At 41.7% G+C, this 21016-nt stretch overlaps 2 protein-coding genes across 4 annotated transcripts; one reads left to right on the forward strand and one right to left on the reverse strand.

The window, feature by feature from the left end:
* Window positions 1-204: 204 nt before the first annotated feature.
* On the reverse strand, window positions 205-18745 carry LOC146207460 (UDP-galactose translocator-like). 3 transcript variants are annotated; one of them, XM_084587543.1, is made up of 5 exons: window positions 18160-18745; window positions 17577-17824; window positions 15004-15087; window positions 11794-12431; window positions 205-542 (listed from the first exon to the last, which is right to left on the reverse strand). In XM_084587543.1, the coding sequence occupies exons 1-5, from the start codon at window positions 18230-18232 to the stop codon at window positions 449-451; spliced, it is 1137 nt and encodes a 378-aa protein (XP_084443669.1). In that variant the 5' UTR covers window positions 18233-18745; the 3' UTR covers window positions 205-448. The 3 variants fall into 3 exon arrangements, with proteins under 3 accessions (XP_084443669.1, XP_084443673.1, XP_084443674.1); XM_084587547.1 differs by having other exon boundaries at window positions 205-5657; window positions 18160-18744; XM_084587548.1 differs by lacking the exon at window positions 205-542 and having other exon boundaries at window positions 11790-12431.
* A 192-nt stretch (window positions 18746-18937) lies between these two features.
* Window positions 18938-20647, forward strand: LOC146207461 (mitochondrial intermembrane space import and assembly protein 40-B). Its single transcript, XM_084587550.1, has 3 exons — window positions 18938-19118; window positions 19348-19437; window positions 20047-20647. Exons 1-3 carry the CDS (start codon window positions 19097-19099, stop codon window positions 20397-20399), a joined length of 465 nt encoding a protein of 154 aa, XP_084443676.1. The 5' UTR covers window positions 18938-19096; the 3' UTR covers window positions 20400-20647.
* Window positions 20648-21016: the final 369 nt, after the last annotated feature.

Below are 21016 nucleotides of genomic sequence, written 5' to 3' on the forward strand. Positions count from 1 at the left end.
GAGCGATGGTGTACCGTCCAAACTCACACTTGCCGGAGAAAGTGGGACAGATAATGCGCCTTTTCTTTCCTGTAAACCAATTATAATTATATGTATCACTGCAACGAGAGCCGATAGAGGCAAACGATAAGAGGCAAATGATAGGATCGAGAGAAATGGTAGGCTTTCGCCATTCTCCTCTTAAGAAAAAAAATTAGGTGGGGCTTAGCTTTAGCATGCTTTATTGAGAGTAAAGTCTGCGCTGGTAATTAGTATTAACAGAACATCAGCAATATACTAAGATGTATAAGCCTAGGTCATGGTGAAGATGCAGCTAGCAACACAGGATGAAACAATAAAGAAAGAATGCAATGCCACATCATTTTAATACAAAACTAGCATATGTACAAGTGGTATAGATGCAGTTCAGAGAGATCACCATGGTAACCATGCACATAAAACATGTTCTTTATACTTCCATGAGGATTTTCTGCACTTCAGAAATGCGGACCATCCAGCCATACGCCATATGATGCAAAGGTACCACACGTAGTTTTTGAAAGCTGCAATGACAAGCAGGTAAGTTTTACAAACACACATTTGACAAATACTGCTTGTTGGTGTCAATGCATGATCGCTAGCAAAAAGGACATGGAAAATGTAGGCAAACCAGCATCTGACATCTCTCATTGTACATATAAAAAATGACAAAATGCTCATTCAGTTTACAGTTTCAGTTTGCATCTTTCTAGATAAGTACTCTTGGAGACTCTTATATAGGTCACCACAATGTTGGTTACCTTAAACTTTATCTGAAACTAATACAATTTAAACAGAACACAAAAAATGGACAGTTACACTGACTTGCTTAACTTTGGCTCCATTAGTCTTATGCAGTGAAAGTGATTTGAAGAGAAGAAAGCAGTTATCTTCAACAAGCAACAACATACACTGTTACAGAACAAGCTTGCTTAAACTCAATTTTTGATAGTACCTGAACATACACTAGAAAATATATAGGAAGCCTAGACACAGGCACTGGAGGGATATCAATCAATGGCTGTGTATTCCGGTAGCTTTCTAAAACCAGTAACAATTTTCAAAGCTGTAATACTGATACTCTCCAAATTTAATAATATACTAAAAATTTGCAGCCGTATAAAACAAGTGGTCATCAACAAACAACAAAAGGTTTCAAGCTGCTGCGACCACAAGAAAGCCAAAAATGCCCTCATGGCTACAGACAAGCTGTTAAATCTCGTTTCCAAATGTTTTTCAACACCATTGTAAGTTTATAATATAATGACTATGTTGAACCACTTAGCCTTGGAGATTACAAATGAAAAATCAAATTTTTAAGAATCAAAATGATCCCTAACAGCAATAAAAGGTGCAAAACTGAAACAACAGATATTTTATGAGTAATGATAAATACAGCAATACTGATAAAATAAAGCTACACATACAATAATAGTGGCAGAAGAGAGAAAAAGTAACGATAGCTTTAAAATCAAAGCAGGGAAGTAATCACAATCTACTGTCACCTTAACACAGCCATACTGCTAAATAAAAAATCTACACATCACCGGTTTCAAATTCACAGTCCAGAGCAACATCCTACTGTGTAGCCTGCATAGCTCATCCACAGGTGTAATCCTTCCCCTTCCAAACTTTTTTTTGTAGCCCATTTCCAAGCGTGCTGAGGTATACTTGGCATGCGGAGGTCACAATATTTGGTTTCCCACAAGAACAAGATTTTACAAGATCAGACCAAGATGATGCACAAATAGTACCGAAATAAGTTTTATGCTGATAGCTGGCAGTTACTCTGGCTTAAATAATAATGATGTTGGCATTATAGTTTGTATAACCAAAAAGCTCACCCTATTTCCCAAAAAGGATCCCATTGAGATTCACACAGCAAAACCATGTGAGCAGCTAGTACACACTAATTATGCAACCTAATGCCCGCTGAGACTGTCACTGCACAGCTTTCCCAGAACTTTGACAGCCTAAAAGTACTGGTACTAATGACACGACGATAGCTTCCAACTCTCTCAGAAAAAAAAACATGTCTACTCTGCACTAATGACGGTTATGACATCATCATCATCATCAGCCTGATTATACCCACTGCAGGGCGAAGGCCTCTCCCATATTTCTCCACTTAACCCGGTTCTGTGCTAGCTGCATCCACTTGACCCCTGCGAACTTCTTAATCTCATCCGCCCACCTAACTTTCTGCCGCCCCCTGCTACGCTTTCCTTCCCTTGGAATCCAGTTTGTTACCCTCAGCGACCATCGGTTATCCTCTCTTCGCACTACATGTCCTGCCCACGTCCATTTCTTTTTCTTAATTTCCACTAGAATGTCGGTAACTTGAGTTATTTCTCTGACCCACTCTGCACGCTTTCTATCTCTTAATGTTACCCCTACCATTTTTCGTTCCATAGCCCTCTGGGTTGTCCTCAACTTAAGTAGAACTCTCTTGGTTAGCCTCCATGTTTCAGCCCCATAGGTGAGTACAGGCAAGATGCAACTGTTGCATACTTTCCTCTTGAGCGATACTGGTAAGCTGCTAGTCATAATCTGCGAGTGCTTGCCAAATGCGCTCCATCCCAATCTTATTCTTCTTGTTATTTCCTTTTCATGGTCCGGATCTGCGGTTACTACCTGTCCTAAGTAGACATATTCGCCTACTACTTCCAGTATTTCGCTACCTAATGTAAACTGCTGTTCCTTCCCGAGGCTGTTGAACATTACCTTAGTCTTCTGCATATTGATTTTCAAGCCTACCTTTCTACTTTTTCTGTCTAGGTCATCAATCATTATTTGCAGTTCATCCCCCGAGTTGCTTAGCAAGGCAATGTCATCAGCAAATCGCAGATTACTGAGGTATTCTCCATCTACCCTTATCCCTAACTGCTCCCATTCCAAGTCTCTGAATACTTCCTCTAAACAAGCTATGAATAGTACTGGGGAGATTGTGTCTCCTTGCCTAACACCTTTCTTTATGGGAATTTTGTTGCTTTCTTTATGTAGAACTATGGTTGCTGTGCAGCCACTATATATATCTTCCAGCACTTTCACGTACGGCTCGTCTACCCCCTGATTTATGACATACTTCCTTGAAAATTGGCTCAGGTAGATGATATCACAACAAAATGTACAGAATACAAAAGCAAACTCAACTGCGAGAGTCAGTCACTTGCTTTCTCTAACACTGATTCTAGATAATTCTAACATGACATGGATTGAAACCTCATTTGGACCACACAATGTTTGAATTAGAGACCCCATTTTCAGTTAACATTACCAAACCATCACTATGAATAAACAAAAAGTTAAAATTATGCGACATATAATTAATTACTGACTGACTATTATATTTACCACCAAGCATCATGTCTAAATAAATCAGAAGAAAAATGCATCAACAGCCAGAAATAAACTCAACCCAACAAATTAAATATTTTTTACGTGGCATTTGATTTGTTCACAAGAATCACCATACAAGTTTCACAGTGCTAACAAGCCCACTGACACTAAGCAGTTTTCATGAAGTGCTGATGCTTATGTCAATGAGGGCTGCACTGCACTGTTACAAAACAAATTCGCGAAACTGGAAGTAGTAAATGAAAAAAGTAAAGCATGCTCTATCAAACCAGCATACCTGGGTCAGTTCACCCACACTTTCCCAGGCCTGACATCAAGAAAGAATGGGAGACTACACTAATTACATAATGAATGCACTCATGTGATGAAATCATCTCTGGGCTGGCCACCAACATTTTATATATATTTAAAATACGACAATAAACAGGCTCCAATTTCCTCCTTCAAGGAGTTTGTCCTTCATTTACAGTAATAGTGCATGCACCAAAAGCAATATTTTGAATGACAAACACGACCTACCACTCACCAAAACAAGCATAAAAAATAATAAAAGTAGCTGGGATGGCAACTAAAAGTAGTGGAATGTTTTTTCTAGCCATCCTGGTTGGCTCAGTTGGTAGAGCGACTGCCCCAGACAGGCGGAGGTCCCGGGTTTGAACACCAGATTAGGACGAATTATTCTTTACAAGTTTCTGAGAAAATTGTATAGTTTTCTTTTGTAGCCGTATGGCTGCGCTTGGGTGGATGTCTATGAGTAATTATTTATGTATTGTAAAGTATTCAAGCAATGCATGTCTGTCAAAGACTCAAGCTAGAATATGTGCTCTGTTCTCCTAATTTATGACATTTCCAGGTTTGCATACAGCTTCTTAAGCTCATATTGGCTACAGAAAAAGCTGGGTTGTTTTGCTAGTTACACATGTAGCTTCAAGTTGTTAGAGGAATGGAAAGTATAAGCATCTTAGCACATTAACTGCACTACTGAAAGACACTTTACATAAAAAGTATGCATTTGCACTAGTAGAGATAATGAAGAGAAATGAATATTTCGAGACAGTGACAAGAACATACTGTGTTTTTACAAATGCTATAAAACACTGCTGTTTATAAACTACCACAAAACTGACATAAGGATGTAAAAAAAAAATCTTTCAGTTGGATGCAGACACTCAGGCTAAGCCAAAAGGTCAATTTTGTTCACGTGTGGTTTTTTTCTCCTACAAGCTGATTTGCAGGCAACTTCTACAATTCCAAAATACTGCACAGTATTTTGCATGACAATGCATCCATCTTTCATCAAAAAAAAAGAGTGATATACAAGTGCATTTAAAGAGTACCTGCAATAGTTTTCAATGAGGATAAGAAAAGGATAGGTTAAACAAGTACTAGCGCTAGTAGAATAATGCCATCAAGAGCTTTCCTCGTATATCCAGAAGAAAGGTATGTGCATGATGGCAGACGTTCTGACAAAACATATCAGATGTCTTCCAGCCTGCCCTATCAGTATTGTACTACCCCAAAATATTAGCATTGCGTGCTTTAAACAAAGTAGCATCGCCCATCTATGCACAAGAAAAAAACATGTGCAGATTTAGGGAAGACATGCATAAGAGCAGTTCTAACATATCTAGTACAGGAACCGCAAAGTGAATAATGTCAAGATGTTCATGCAAAAACAAAAAGTTTCGGCAATACTGCATCTAACAATTACTATGGTGCAAAGCGTAGCTGAATCTCCACAGCAGATAAAAGTGGCCAACATATCCGAGAAAATTTATGGAGTGCAAAAGAAACTATCAGATTTAAGCAATGAAGATTTTACGACTAGAAGAGACACGAGCACCAAATAACATATAAGGCATACAAATTAAGACAAAAACAAAGATTCATATGGAATAAGATTCAGACATGCATACAACTTTTCAGAAAAAACAAAAAACAAAGAGGCCTGCGCATGCCTATTGGCAGCAAGGATATACAAAATTTTATCATTTAGTGCCGCTAGAATCTCTTTGACATAGTGAGCAACACCACATGCATTTTACAACGAAACCATCTACTTCAATTGTGTACAGCATCATGCTTTTCCAGTCATTGGCGCCCAACCTACATAATTTGTAGTGAGAACTAATGCAACACTGAATAGTATCAGCACCAAAAAGGATGCTTTGCCCCATGTGTCGTGATTTCCACTGTCATGCACTCAGTGCCGGCATTTCAAACTTGACGTGCCATTATACTACAATGAAGGTGGTGTTACACTTGTGTTCGAATCTGGCAGCCTGTAAAAGAGTGAGGTAATTGTTAACAGTGTAGCAGTGTTACTGACAGTACACATAGTAGTTTACAAAGCTTGCAGGATATTCCTAAATAGCAGTACGATTGAAAGTGGTGTCGGTGGTCATAATGCTAGAATTAAGTTATGTGCGCGGCACAGTGAATATTGTGCTGTTTCAGCCCTGAGCTCGCAAGCAGAGTAATATGGGCATGCAAATGATATTTCAAGTAATGCCTCAATATTTTGCACTGGTGACATGCTTATGTGTTCACTGCACTGTTCCATCCAGTTGTAACCTACTGCTGAGCAGTGTGTAGAGATATGCATAGAGTGTAATACATAGTACTGATGCTCTTTTAAAACAGACATTTTTGCTTCTCTTGTTGAGTCAGTAAACAGTATTAAAGCATACATTGGAGCAGTTTTCACCTGCACTGCCTTCGGACCTAAGCTTGTGGGGATCAGCCGACCACTGCGATCAGAGTCTCAGTCCTGTTTTGCTAACAAGCCCCAGAGCCATGCTTTGTTCGCTCACATATACCTCTGCGACATGTATGACTGGCTCACAATATTTGGCTGCTTTTATCGTAGTGGAGGCAAAAGCAAAATTTGAGGGGAAAGAGGGTTTTTTTATTATTTGCACTGACAAAAATATCCCTAATTTGCTGGATGCTCCGCTCAAAATTAATCTTTCTTGCAGTCTGTCGCAAGAACAATAATTTGACTATTTTCATTCAAACAAAGATGAAAAACTGCCCATTATTTCCGAACAAAAACATCAGCTCGAGTCAACGTTTTTGGTTCTTATGGAAAATTACTATAGCAAAAAAGAAAAAGAAAGAACAGAACAACAGCAAAACCATGACCGAACTTGAGCGGCAGCAGCAGCGTGCGCCTAGTATGGCCGTGCCCAGGTGGGCGAAATGGCTGCTAGCATTCGAAGCACGTTGACGCTTTTTCTCTAGGATTGTTTTTGGTGCGCTACAGACTGGCTTTAAATTAAAAACAAGTTGGTCAATACTGTGGCCACAGGCCTGCATATGCTTTATGCGCCACTTAGTTGTGATCCCGTATATAAGGATAGTAACACTGTCTACTGCCCCAGGCGAAGAGCAACACCATGTTACTACTGTGAACTCGCTGCTGGAGGCACATAGAAACTGCGACAAGAGAAATATTTCACACTCGCATTAACAAAAGCTACAGCAGGTCAATGACCACCCTGATTCCACAACACGCACGAGCGACTGCGCGAGAATGAGGGACATGTGCGGAAACAAGTAGGTAAAGTTGGTACTCCCCTTTACTCGATCACTAATTGAAACTGGCTGGCTGTATGTGATGCACTGCGTAAAACAATGAATGCAAATAAAAAGGCAAAGCGCTCACTTCATTTTCGGTAACGAACAGATCTGCGAAACCAAGCGCGCTCGTCTGTTATAGGTTGTGCGCTTCTGTAGCCTTATCCCCTTTGACAACTGAACGGTGCACTTTCTTCTCACACCATACATGAAGCATGGTGAACGCGGAAAAAGCAGCTTTAAAAGGGCTCACGTTAACCCTACACTCATTGTGATGCACGAAAATACAACAGGTAATTAGGTTTAGAGATAGTGTTTTAAAACACGTTGTGCGCTTTAAGAAATGAAAACGTATACTTTTGCCTGATATAGTCTGAACAACATAGATGTAAATATATGCAGTTAACTGGGTATATCACCGACTCGTGAATTAACATATTTCCAGGGCAAAAGGAACTAGTGTTTAGCTAAATCACTTGCGGCTTATATTAGTCATATATGAAAAATATTTACTTGTCAATCTTTAGCTGTGCCAGAAGAATTAACTTGCATATATTACCGTAAAAACCCTCTATAATAAGAGGTTTTTCCCTATTTTATCACGTCAGATTTCCGCCTCGAATTACATGCGAATCCAAACAAATCTCCGTCTAAATTTGCATTTCCAGCCTCGTTATTAATCAGCGCTATCAGCATCAGGTTTTCAGCAAGAGGAGGCGCTATCTAGCAGTGGTGTCGGCTGACTATTTCGATGGTTTCGTTTTTACCAAGCTGACCCTACGATCCTCGCGACCATGGTATCCACAATGCACACGCAACCTGAAGGAGGTTGATTGCACCTTGCACGATGTAGAGAAGGATGACTCAGCCTTTTGTAAGGGTCTCTCACGCGTCTCTCCAGCCATGCTGGCCAGGCACGACAGCCGGATAGTGGACGCCTGACCAGCATTCACATGGAGTGCATCGGTTGCGCTTTCGACAAATGCAAGATACCGAATGCATTTAGAGGTAATGAAAGTAGTTTCTACAGAAAGATGTATCTAGCAAGGAACTCTCGGCAGACGATACACATGCTGTATGACAATGTTCATGAAAATCCCGAATCTGAGAACACTTCCAGTTTGCACTAGACGCACGCCTGCACGCGGCGCTAGACGCGAACAGGCGCGTGTGCGGAGCATGACGGCCGGCCGCTCGTGCGCTGCCGTCCTGCGTCCGAGCTGGAAGCAGCCTAGTGGTTTTTAGAACAGCCGGAGGACCATATGGTTATCGCGATTGCGGGGGCAAATGTGAGCTGCTCTTCTCACGGTGCGTGAAGTTCTCCGATTAACCATACCAGCACAAGAACAGAGTGAACCAGCACCGGTACGTGAAGATTTGTGGACTATTCGACGCCTGGTGGCCTGGTGCAGGGTTGTGTTGGACGCGAAAACACAGAGCGCGTACGATTCACGAGGCAACGGTGAAATGTAGCCCAAGTAAACACTTTTACAAATCTTTCCTCGCTCGCATTATATGCGGATGAAAACGTTTTTTCAGTTCTTGATATTCCAAAATTACAACTCGTTTTATATGCGGGTTTTTACGGTAGTTGTCGCATTCATCGTTGATATTATGGGCTGTCAATGCGCAAGGTCGGATGTTCAAATAAAGGAAATTAAATTACAGGTATTACTGCTCCTTGAACGAATATACATGGCTGATGTAAAGTGAAAAATAGTGGAGGTTAAAGCATTGCTTGAACCTAGTTACACGAGTGAAAGCTCTGTTAAGCATGGTTTTGCGTGGTTTAGTAAAGGTTGTAGACGGTTTGAATTAGGGCGAAGTTCAAATTTCACCTTAAGAGTAAACACTTTCATCTTTCATCTCTATTTTCACTGTGAGGTACATGTGCATGGATTATCAGTATTACAGAAGGAGGTCCCGAAGTATAAACTGTCCGGGGGACCTTTAACAGCACATTTTCATTGTGCAATTTTTTTAACATATTTTTTGTTCAAGTTGGTTTTTGGGGAACGGAAGGTGCAGTATGTCTCGCTTTTCAGTAATCACCTACATTTAATATTTAAGATTAAACTGGATGGCACCTTTGATACAGTCTTTTGTTCGCATTATATCTCACTTTTCGGTGGACACCTACATTTAATTAGATCAAGGTCCCACTGCCATTTCATTGTGAAATTTTTTGTTTTGTTTAAATTGGTTTCTGGGGAAAGGAAGGCACAGCACGTTTTGGCAGTCACCTACACTTAATTAGGTCAAAGGAGGTAAAATCCAGCTCACGCTCTAAAATATAAGAAAGAAAGGCTACATGCCTGCAAATGTTTTTAGTGCTCGCAAATTATAAAATTGCATTCTATGAAGCTGCAAAAAATTGACGCAGTGTAAACACAAAAAGAGACAAGAATCCTTATAACTTTGCTTTGCATATCGAGCCATTTCAAATATTATGATTGAAGGGAGGATATATTACCTGAATTTTATACTGCATTCAAATCAGGTCATTCTGGACACTAACACACAGTTAAGAACTTTTCAGGTTAATGTCCTGATAAAAAAGAACAGAATAAAACATTCTATTTGACTGCTTCATGCTCTTTTATCTATTCATTGCTTGCATTTTTGGTATTTTTGCACCCATCTATCTAGCTTTGCATGAACTCTAGACATCCATTCAATGTCGCAGCTGACATTTCAAATGCACATTCATATACGTGGCAGTGGCTAACAGGACAGGTTAGTGATTTTGTTTTAGGCTCTGTTGTCAAACAACAAACATTAAAGCTCTTTCAGAAGTAAGCCATTGTAAACTGTACAAACAGAATAAAAAAGGTTAACAATCATTAATAGGCAATGAGCGAAAACAGCAGATAAAGGGCAGTGCTCGCATACTTGAAAACTTGAGGGGGAAAAAATTGTGCGTAAAGGGGAGCCTAGGCTTCAGCCATTTTTGCAGAAGCCTATCTAATTTTTCTAGAATAAACAAAATGAGAAAATTATGATCCAAACACCTTAAGAATAATGGTGCAACTGGAAACATATTTTTGACTGCCAAATTTGACATCTGCTTTCATAAAAAGGTACAGTGCCAAAAAATGGTAGGCTCTAAAAGGTGGTTATTTTTGTCCTCTTTCACTTTTAGCATAGAGACAATAACTTAACACTGCTTACGTTTACGTACATTCACTCACTTCAGCATCAACAAGTGGTTGCCAAACAAAAGCAGGTGTGCTCTTCTAATTGCAGAGTCTGAATATAACAAGCTATGGTGCGTATGCTACAAGTTGCCCGGCATCTCACTTTCCCAGCATGTTTTACATATAAGCAGATATGGTACTATAGTTAAATACAACTCCAGAAAAAAAAGTAGCTTTTGTGCTTCAAAAAAGCAACCCAGCAGCCAACAGCCCTTGAACCTACGAGCCTGACAACAAAGGGTGCATCAGATGAGGGCTGACTCTGAAGGAAGCGGAAGAGGTCACAAACTTGAAAATATTAGGCAGTTAGCACTGAACCGTAACACATGTTACGTCTGCAATGTTTTTTCATGATTTTCCGCATAGGAATTACAGCCTATACATATTAAATTCCCTTGACGCTCCACCACTGCAATGCAGAGGATGTGGGAAGTGCCAAACAGGGAAAACAAGAAGCAACGTCGTTGCCTTGTGATGAGCGCAGCCCGCTTTCTCACTGTGTTTTTGCTACGGCGAACGCCATTGCAAAATCTCTATTCACACTTTCTTTTCTGTGCATTCAAGCATCTCAGTTAAATGTGCTTTTAACAAGTGGTCAAAGGAATTTACCAAAGCATTGTTCTCATCATGACCTTTTCCGGCGCGGCGTACAGCTGAACAAGCAAAAGGAGCCGTGACGCTGTGTTCCTCCACTTTACCAAAGACAAGGAGCTTGCAGCACAGTGGATTGCAGCTTTCGTGATGTGGACTACCACCGGCAGCTATCATCTACATGGTCAATAGAAGTCACCGTAAAATCTGCCCAGCCTCTTTCCCCTTGGTGCTGTGGCACAGAGGTGTGTTACCACCATCAAGAGCAGCGTTCATCAATGGAAATAAGCTAGATGTAGGGGCTGAAATGCGTAGCGTTGGTATTATACAGTCAAGAACATCCACTCAGTCTTCAGAAAAGTATCCTTTTGAGAGCACGAGCTGCGACGCACTGCATCGAAGGCATGGCCCGCTGCTGCCAGTGATTATGTGCTTCTGCTCGATATGCAGAGGCAGCTTTGTGCGTCAGTTCATATGCGCAGCAACAGTCTATCCAAGCTGCTATTTTCTAGAGTTCGTCGCTTCTGTGTGGATACTGTAGGCTCGAACATGTACAGAAAAGCGCAAAGATGTTTTGGGGGAAATAGACTTCCCAATCACAAATTTTTGTCGAGAAAGAAAATGATTTTCCTAGCAAGCACCTAGCAGCTGCAACAGCCAAGATGGCAAAGATCATGACATGATTCCTTCGACCAACCACGGGTGGTAACTATGCACGCTGAACGCTGCTTATTTCTGCACAAATCGCAGTTTTGGGGCAATATCAAAGTGATAAGTCGAATTCACGAGGCAGGAAATGTGCAAGATACCGTGCTTACCTCATTTTCTTTTTAAACCACTTATGCAATATCAATATCATTAGCAAAAGACCTTCTTTTGAGGGGCATCCTCCACTTTTCTCTCGAGTTGTATCCAACTACAGCTACATTCCACAGATGGGCCTGCATTCCAATGCCCACTGATAGCGAGTGCCAGCACCAGAGACACGTTTATATGCACGTCTGGTGTTGAGCACACTCAGTCCATAACAGCATATGCTGCGGGTACTCACACTTTGCGTGACACACTGTGCAACTGCGATGCGCCTGTGCTTGGCCGGCTGTAGAGAAAGATGGAGCCCATGACGAGAGCTGCCCCGGCCACAAACTGCCAGCTGAGGCGGAACTCAAAGGCATATACTGACACCACGCATGAGAGGACAATGGCCAGCGAGGTGGCAAAACCTTTGAGGATGTTGTCTGCATACTTGACAACAACAGCAACAAGAAGCCCACCCAGGGCCTGCAGCAGAATGACAATCCAGATGAGCATGCCATAACCGTAGAAGAAGCCCTTCTCGCGAACTTCTGAATAGTCGTTGATGAGCGTCGTGAGTAGACCAAAAGGAACAGCAAAGGTGCTCAGCTGGACATTCCGCATCCAGACGGACACATCACTGCCCTTGAGGATCTTCTCAAAGTAGACACCCGCAAAGCCAGACAGGCAGCAGGCTGCCAGGATGGCCAGGAAGCCAACAAGGGGTCGCTGCACATGTCCTGACACGCTGGGTGCACCAAGCTGCGCTAGCTGAACCAGTGCCACGCCCACAAAGAGCACGAGTAGTGCCACCCACTGCACAGGCGCAATCTTCTTGTTGAGGAGGGCCAGGGAGAACAAGGCAGTGGTGAGGATCTTCAGCTGGTAGGTCACCTGCAAAGAGACCATTGTGTGCACCAAGATGAGAACCTATTATTAAAGTGTGAGTTGGTCCCCATCCTGAGGCAAAGAGGAGCGAAGAGAGCTGGGATGAGGCGAGCAGTTCTCAAATTGAGGTATAGCTTTTTTCTTAAAGGAGCCATTCAATAAAACTGCCTCCAGTGCTTTAGTATGTATAACAAAAGTATGAGCAAGCGATACTGTCTAATGCTAAGCATGCACCAAACATGAGAATGTTGCCGCATTCTCAGCATGTTGGTTAGGTGTCAAACTAAACCCTCACAATGGTATGGCATCTACAAGCAGTCTCATTAAATGCATCTATAAAGTCCACAAACATGGTAGTGGGCCGTGGATAAACCTGTTAACTATATACTTTTATGAAAAGTTGTGTAGTCACTACACCCTAACCAAGAGAAAACTGATATCTTGTCATTGATAACTGAACAAACTTGACTCCTGTAGACTAGCAACATACACAAAATTTACCATATTCCTGCTACTGCTGCTGCTTGGTAAGCAAAATTACCCTTTGTCCACAAATCTAATGCAAAGCCAGGAAAAAGCAAATAATGCTGATGAGTGTTTTTCTTTTTCTTTCTTTTTTTTTTTTGGCACCTGCTGTCTAGGAGAAGCAGGGTGTATGAACCAACTTGTGTCACATCACTGATATAGCATAAGCACAACACCCTGTTAAACACAGCACTGTTGTCCTAACCAAACCAAGTAATGAATGCCTGTAAACAGCTAGCACCTATTCTCAGTGAAAGCTGCCTAAGTATCACTGTAGGTTTAGTCTTAAAAAAAATTAATTTATAGAGATAAAGGACAGCAAAACAAGTGCTGCTCTCTGACCCAGATATTCAATTAAGAAACTTGGCAATAACATTTTCGATATCTGCAAAGGGTAATCGAAAGCACAGACAGTGTGCTGTTAATAGCAAGTTGAATATAAGATATCATAACCGACAGCCCACAAGTACCAAGGGGAATCAGACAGGTCCACTCACTGACAGTTATCACTTCAGTATGCAGTGTTTCTTATTGGGCCGTGACACACCTTGCAATGTCAAGCTGCTGTCAAACAATCTTGGCCATTTTAAGTTCATCCTGCCCTTGGAAACTAGGCATTGTTTTCGCTTTCGCCTGATCAAAGAAAATGGGTGGGAGCTTTGCCTTCACTATTCTTTAGCTACATTGCTTCCTTAAGTCATTGTACTGAGGAGAGCTTCTTTGATGCTACTGTAAAGTTTGTCCCTATTTGACATCTTGCATTTATTATTTAAAACCATTGTCAAGTACCACATTTTCTCATCTATAATTCGAACAAAACAAATGACATCTAAGTCACACTGGTGCATAAGATTCACCTCTCCATTCAGTAAATGCTGTAAAAATGCGCTGCGGATCAATTCATCAATGAGTGTGATGCAAAATACACGCCTGTGGTAGTTGCCATGCACAGGCAGTTCTCGAGCTCTGGCCAGCATACTTTTTGGCGGCCTGCCATCCGTGTTCACTTCACCAACTCGTGCACTTTTGCAGCTTTGCACCAGGCCCAGACAATGTTTTTTTTTTTTTTTTTTTTGCTCCTGTTGAACTGTCTTCTTAGTGTCCGGTCCCCGAGCTCAAGCGCATATATCCAATAACACGCAACCCGAATTTTGCATAGTGACTCCTTCAACGTACAGGCCGGCGTCAAGTTTAGCGGAACAGTGTTCAGTGCAAGCGAAAATAAACGGGTGTGAAGCTGAAACTGAAGCTTTGAAGATTGCAACTGGACTGAATGATGAGGTGGTGTGCACCTAATGCCGCCATCCTGTCTAGTTCTATTGTGGTTCTACCAAGAAGATAACACTTCAAAAAAAAAAAAAAAAACTTGACTTTCTACTTGTTTTACAGATCAGTTTTCTTTTGAAACGTAGTTGCTGGGGGTGGAGGAATATGGCCGGCAGTGGTGCATTAGTTTACACCGTGTACAGGCTGCAACATTATATAAGACACAAAGATGAAAACTTGAGCCAAAATTTAGCAACAGCACTGCCGCACGAACATTATGCATTCTTGCTGTGGAATGGTAATTATTAGAAGTATTAATTAGTGAGACAAAGTAGTTGCCCTATCTGAAAGTGCTTATTGGTAGAGTTAATTAGTAGCTTTAATTTCAATAAAGTGTTGCGGTAAAGTAATGCACGATTGCTGTCCACTCTAAGGTATGAGGCAGTTGCACAAGGCCTCTAAAGCACTGGTGTCGAGGTAGCGTGCCTGGCTTGTAGGTGAAAGGGTACGCGGTCGAATTCCCACTCGAACACTTTTCCTTTTCTGCAACAGTGTTTTTCTTTCTTAGGGGCCACTTCACAACGGTGGTTAAATGACCTCATGACCTGTGATGTCATCACTGTGTTGCCCAAACAAAATTTTGTTCACCAAAAACCTCTCGGGCTTTTGGCAAATGCACACTTTCAATGCTATCATGTTAAAAACTGACTTAGGCACCAGAAAATATGGCAGTTTCAATCAGAGGGCAATAGTGACGAAATGCCATCAACATCTACAAGCTCCTTACCTGACACGTGGCTGCATCTAAGTGTGTGGCTCCAACATAGAGCAAATTGTTCTGGATGTTGTACACCAAAGAAGGCACAGCCACCTGCATTGGATGAGAGAAGAAAACATGATTTGGGGAAGCATATAAAGGCACTAACGTACACTGTCTGACACGAGTCTGCGGCAAGTAAGGACCCTAAGTCCAACATGTAGCAATATTAGGCTAACTCGTGGTAGTGAAGTTGATGAAAGTTTTCATTGGTTATTACAAACGCTGTCACGATTACCTAAATGTGCATGACAATGTTCTGAGTGAATGCTACTTCCTTTCTGGCAAGCTTTTTGCCCATAAAACAAATGTGTAGGCTTGAAGATGTATATGTCCACATGGAGGCCTATGAAATACTACAGAAACTAAGCTTACAGGTTTCTACAACAAATATTTTCCACACGCATAATGATCCCGTAATGCATTTCAGAGCCAGCATTTCTGAGCTGTTAATAACAATGAGCAGTACAAGGTGTGTGGCCGCTTTGTAGAAACACATGGTTTCTATAGCAACACATAACCTAACACCATGTACTGGCACTATTTTGGCCCGACAAACTAGAACTAAATGATCATGGCATGAAAGGCAGTTGCAGATTGAAGACCTTTTTTCCTCTGTAAAGGGCAATAACTCGATGCAGAATGTTAGTGGCTTTGGAGACACTAGTGATATTTAGCATGAAAAATGCTGTGCGCATAAAAAGGTTGACAGAAATCCTTCCCTTGCCAACATTCTACAGTTACTGAAAGGCAATAAAATGCACTCACACTAGAGGCCCACATTTCTTTGCATAAATTTAAAGCTCATCAGCTATTGCATCACCTTAAGTGCAAAATTCTCTATTTAGCCAATCATATCAGTTGCGGAGGCATAGGAAAACAATATTTATGGCCAGTTGGCAGCAACAGTTTATAAAAATTGTGCAAGCAAAATTAAAAATTAATTTTTGTGTTGCTACAGAAACCGGTCATCTAAAATGCCAACAGGTCTGAGGGGATTAGAATGCGCCATTCTCTGTCATTAACACCAGATAACTTCGCCATGATGCCGTGAATAAACAAATTTGCTCGAAAAAATGTGTCCTGAAAACTTTTGCTGCTGGCTATACAGGGCTCTGCACTTGTGCCTCGTTGCATCGCAGCCCTACAACAATTTCAACACCTGAAATATTCAAAGTTGCCTTATAACAGACAACAGAATGTGAAGGTGTTAATTTATTACAGTCTTCTCATATTTACTTCCGTACGAGTAAATTGGTTTGACATGTTAAAAATGAAGCCATACTGAACACCTGTGGAATAGTTGAAGTTAATAGATGTTATATGTCGGCTATGGTACGGATGGGTAACAAAAAGTTAACAAATTAATTTTTATTTTCGTGGGTTAAGGCAATTTATGTTACCTGAAGCTAATATATATTATAATAACACTTGAGGGACACCTTTTTTGCCTTAATATCTTTAAAGGTGTAAAGAAACGAAATCTTTCATTGCATTTCTTTCCCTTTTCATAATGCACAAGGCATTGTGCATTACTATGTGAAATTTGCCAGTGCTAGGCAAGTAATTTATAATTCAATTTCTCTTGCCGCATTGTTTTGGTTTCAGTTTTACCAATGAACACAGCCTCTGAAACCACCGTTTTGTCCGAGACCATGTGAGGTATGTAAAGATTACAACAGCTGTTTGTCCATTTGGTGCTATTCTGGCTTTCTGGGGCTGGCTAGCATACTAGTTTTATTTAGTTACAATGATAAAGCAGCAACTATAGGGCCATTTGTTTAACCTAAACCAGCTACACCAGTGCAGCAAAATTCCTTGTAGGTATAGGAGATTTCCTACACTGGTGTAGGTTAAACAAATGGCCTTATATTGCAGTTTTTGCACAACTTCTATACTCTAAAACCTAATTCCGACATAACCACAGTTCTGCTCCTCAAACCAAAATAATAAGGGGGCAGAAATTCAATTAAAATTTATTCACAAGGCAAAGGCAAATTCAAAGAGATGATCTAAGTTTGATAACTTATGGATTTGATAACTTGGATGAATTTGCTTTGCAGCTTTTTCCTCAACTTTCTTTACACTGCTCTGTTCACACCAGTTCACAAGTTTCTTCTGCAAGACTGGACAAACTAACACAAATCAAAGGTGCATCTATTCTCTCATCAATATCAATTTTCTTTACACAGTCATGAAGCAACAAGAGGCTACCTTCTTTTACTGGCCCTTCTATCCCCTGCTTCCAGTTTCTTTTCCATTGCTGCACCCCTCGCGTGCTACCTGGCATAGTGGAGACCACATGTTGTAGTCAGTGCAGTCTGTGTAATGTGGCTGATTAAGCCCGTAAGTTGCTTACTGTACTGTACCAAACTGTACTCCCATGAATGTGGTCTACATTAGCTGCAGTACAGTGTACTGCCTCTTTAGACAATTCTCTAAGGCATTTCTTCCCAAACACCACACCTCCTGACCTGTTAGCTAGAGCCGAAACTTCAATATAAGTCGAGCAATAAACCTCCATTAATGCAGTGTTTACTTGCCTTCAGCGTGTCCAAGGGTTGCAACACCACAATGCGGTGAAGAGAGGAGCGCCACTTCTGAAAGCTGCCTTCGTCAAGGCGCACCATGATGAGGCATGTCACCAGCTTTATCACCTCAGCCATTATAACGGCTGTGCTCGCTATGAAAAGATCCTTCTGTGTGCGTGCCATCCGCATGGTTAAATTAAGGGCCGCATTTTGAACTGTCAAAGTCACCAGGGATGCATACTTTAATGTCCGCTGTGTTCCTGCACATGTGGCAAAAAGAAAACAGGTGTATGTCATTTTCTATCGAGACCACGGTCGTACCTAACACAGTTAACTGACGGAGTTATCTCGGCTAATAGGAAAAGAAGCTGCTGGCAGGTTTATTTTATTTATTTTTGAACACAGCACAGCTGCAAATAAGCAACCTTCACAATTTAGCAGTTTCTGAAAATTTGGCACTGACCTACACTAAAGAGACAGACAACTGTAGCAGTGCCATATATAGCAACATAACTAGCTCATTAAGAAACAAAAGTATGCAAAGAAGACACGTGGAGAAGATAATACATGAAACATTCAGCAGTGTTGAACATACCAGTCTTGATTTGTTCAGCGACAGCAGCACTTGACCCCAGAAGTAACACCTCATCCTTCTTGAGACCGGTCATGACTGACTGTAGCTACCTACCAACGATAGAAAAATCTACGTTTCAAATAAAGTTTCGTAATCTACGGCGGCGTTTATGTCAAACTTCGCAGCAATGAACTTGAATAGGCCGCAGTTGCATCTCGAAGACCACAACGAGAGAAAACGGCCACAGTACTCAAGCATTCAACAAGAAGAGCACGCTATTCGAGTCGCTGGAAGAGCGCTATGTCAAATATTTGTGTTTGGCAGGTTCATAAAATGCCAGGGTGTGACGACGTCTTGCGCGCTACCCGCCTACACTGCCTACGTGTACGACCGGCTCAGAACACCGGTGGTGGCGTCAGTACGGGCGTCCAGCAAGCGTGCGCGCACGTCAATGAAGGTTCACACATTCGTCAAATCAGCACGGCGATCCACGTGGAACTTTATCATAGCACAGCTGCACCATTACAACGCTCAATTCTCACCGGCACAGAACGAAACGAAGCAAAAACTAGCAGAACCAAATTCGAAGAAGCGACGTTGGCGCTACCTGCCGTTTAAGGCGATTTACATGTAGTACAGTAAATGTTTGCAGTAACAAACAGATATTGTAAAACATTCAAATAATTACTCCTATATTGATGTACTTTCAATTTCTATACTTTTTTAAGTTTGATAAACCATATAGAGGGACAGACAGCCTGCGGCTAACTTTGTGATATAAGGCGGCTTATATAAGGCGGCTTACCGGCGGTTCGCTTCACAACACTGCGATTGCATTTCGCGGAGCAGAAAGCTCGAACTCGAGCGGACGGGAGGTTCGGGAAAACACGTGCGCTGGGAGCTCGTCGTTTGCGTTTACCAGCATCCTTTTGCAATCGCCCACAAGCGGAAGAAGCCAATGTCGTATTGCAAGAACTTTGGTGAGCTCTTTTCCTTGCTTCCTGTTTTTCTCGCGACTGATGCAACGCGCCGCATGAAGCACCGGCCTTTTTCAAGCTTATTTTTTTCTGTTGTCTGATCTTACTTTTATTTTTTCATAGCAGTTAATTAACCGCAGATGTTTTTTTTTTTTTTATGCGTGCAAGATCTTCATTGTCGAATGCTGCTTTTTCCACTGATTTGTGCAAAAGTGAATCATGTGTTCAACAGGCAAAGACCGGGTAATCTTCGTCACGAAAGAAGACCACGAGAAACCTAGCACGATAAAACTGCCCGACGACCCGGAAGATGAAAAAAGAGGTGAGTTTCTTGTGGCGGCTTTTATCTTGCTCCTGCCGTCACCTGTCTTTATCTGGACCTTTCCCGCCTTTTACCAGCTGAGCCGTGGAGAGAGCGGAGAACGTGGTGGAGTTTCGCTTTCTCAGACTTGGTAATGATAACGCTGCTCCGTGCTGCTGCTGGCATTCTGTGGGCTACCGATCCGACGCTCTAGCTCAGGAGGTTCACAAGGAATTTATAAATACTTTGCGTTAAGCTTGCACAAAGGTACCATCGAATCAAGATTCTCCGACCGCTTCCCATGTATTAGCCGTGCATTGGGCAGCTGTCCTGTTATTCCATTGCATGCCGATTGCGGTCCATGGATTTTATAGCGCAGCACGCCGCTACATACAGTGGTTGCTACGAGCTCGGGCCATCCAACGTGTGTGCCGCACGGAGGTCATGAAATATCATCTAGTGAATTTCAATTCTTCTATTTCTTGAGCCGTGATATCCTGTGAATTGCAGTCTGTGCCAAGCTCTTTATTTTTTTTCTTCGCCTGCTTCAAAAAGATGGAATACAATCGCTGGTCAGTGCAAGCGTGTCTGACAATGTACATGTGGCCACCCCTTTGCAATGCTTCGCAGGCCTGATCCTTCCCAATGGTGACATCAACTGGAGCTGTCCATGCCTGGGCGGCATGGCAACAGGCCCGTGTGGACCACAGTTTCGAGAGGCATTCTCTTGTTTCCACTACAGCAAGTCTGAGAACAAAGGGAGCGAGTGCTTCGATCACTTCAAAACAATGCAGGAGTGCATGTCTCAGTATCCGACACTCTACCCTGCAGATGATGACGACGACGATGATGACGAGCAGGCATTGCACAAGGTCGACCCTGATAAGGGGGAAGTAGCCGCTCTGGGTAGCGCCGTTTCCAAAACAAGTTCTGTAACAGAACAGGAGCCTCCCGAACAAGTGAAGCAAGTGGCTAGCCAATGAGAATGACTGCAAATATTATTTACCTCTAACGAAGGTGTATGATGTAGAGCCAAGGCTTTGTTGTTTTAACTTTGGCTGTGTTCAAAATGAAGATGCATAGATAAGCGAAACAGACTAAGTGAGTCGCTGTGATACACAGCATAACACATATAGGTAAATCTTGCAACAAAGTCCCTCTTCTTTTCCTGCTGACAGGGTTAAAGTGCTATTGCCAATAAATGCTGTGAAGCACCAAAATTAACACAGTATATGTAATGTGCCACATTTCATTAACATTTTGCTGACCCTGACAGCAGGCCCTACTGCTCACAGTAGTTTCTTGAGTAGTATCTTGTCACCATTTTCAGTTTGACATGTCTTTTCTGCATTCTCTTTGACTGAATACAGTACTTGATGTATGCAAACATTTCAATTTCTCATGCCTTAATAGTGCTGACTCACCTTCGTTGGAGTAAACTGTACTAGTATAATCAATTTTTTTGTGTATACAGTAGTCACTAGTCTAATACATTTAGTCTATTGCATTAATTACACTGCATTTGGAGCCATTGTATATGCATTCTTAGCCAAATTGAATGAAACAAATAGCTTTCTTTCCTCTAGCTTGCACTTTTCAT

The sequence above is a fragment of the Amblyomma maculatum genome, chromosome 1, assembly GCF_055883805.1.
Source record: "Amblyomma maculatum isolate TAMU_Amacu chromosome 1, ASM5588380v1, whole genome shotgun sequence".
Classification (NCBI taxonomy): Eukaryota; Metazoa; Arthropoda; class Arachnida; order Ixodida; family Ixodidae; genus Amblyomma; species Amblyomma maculatum.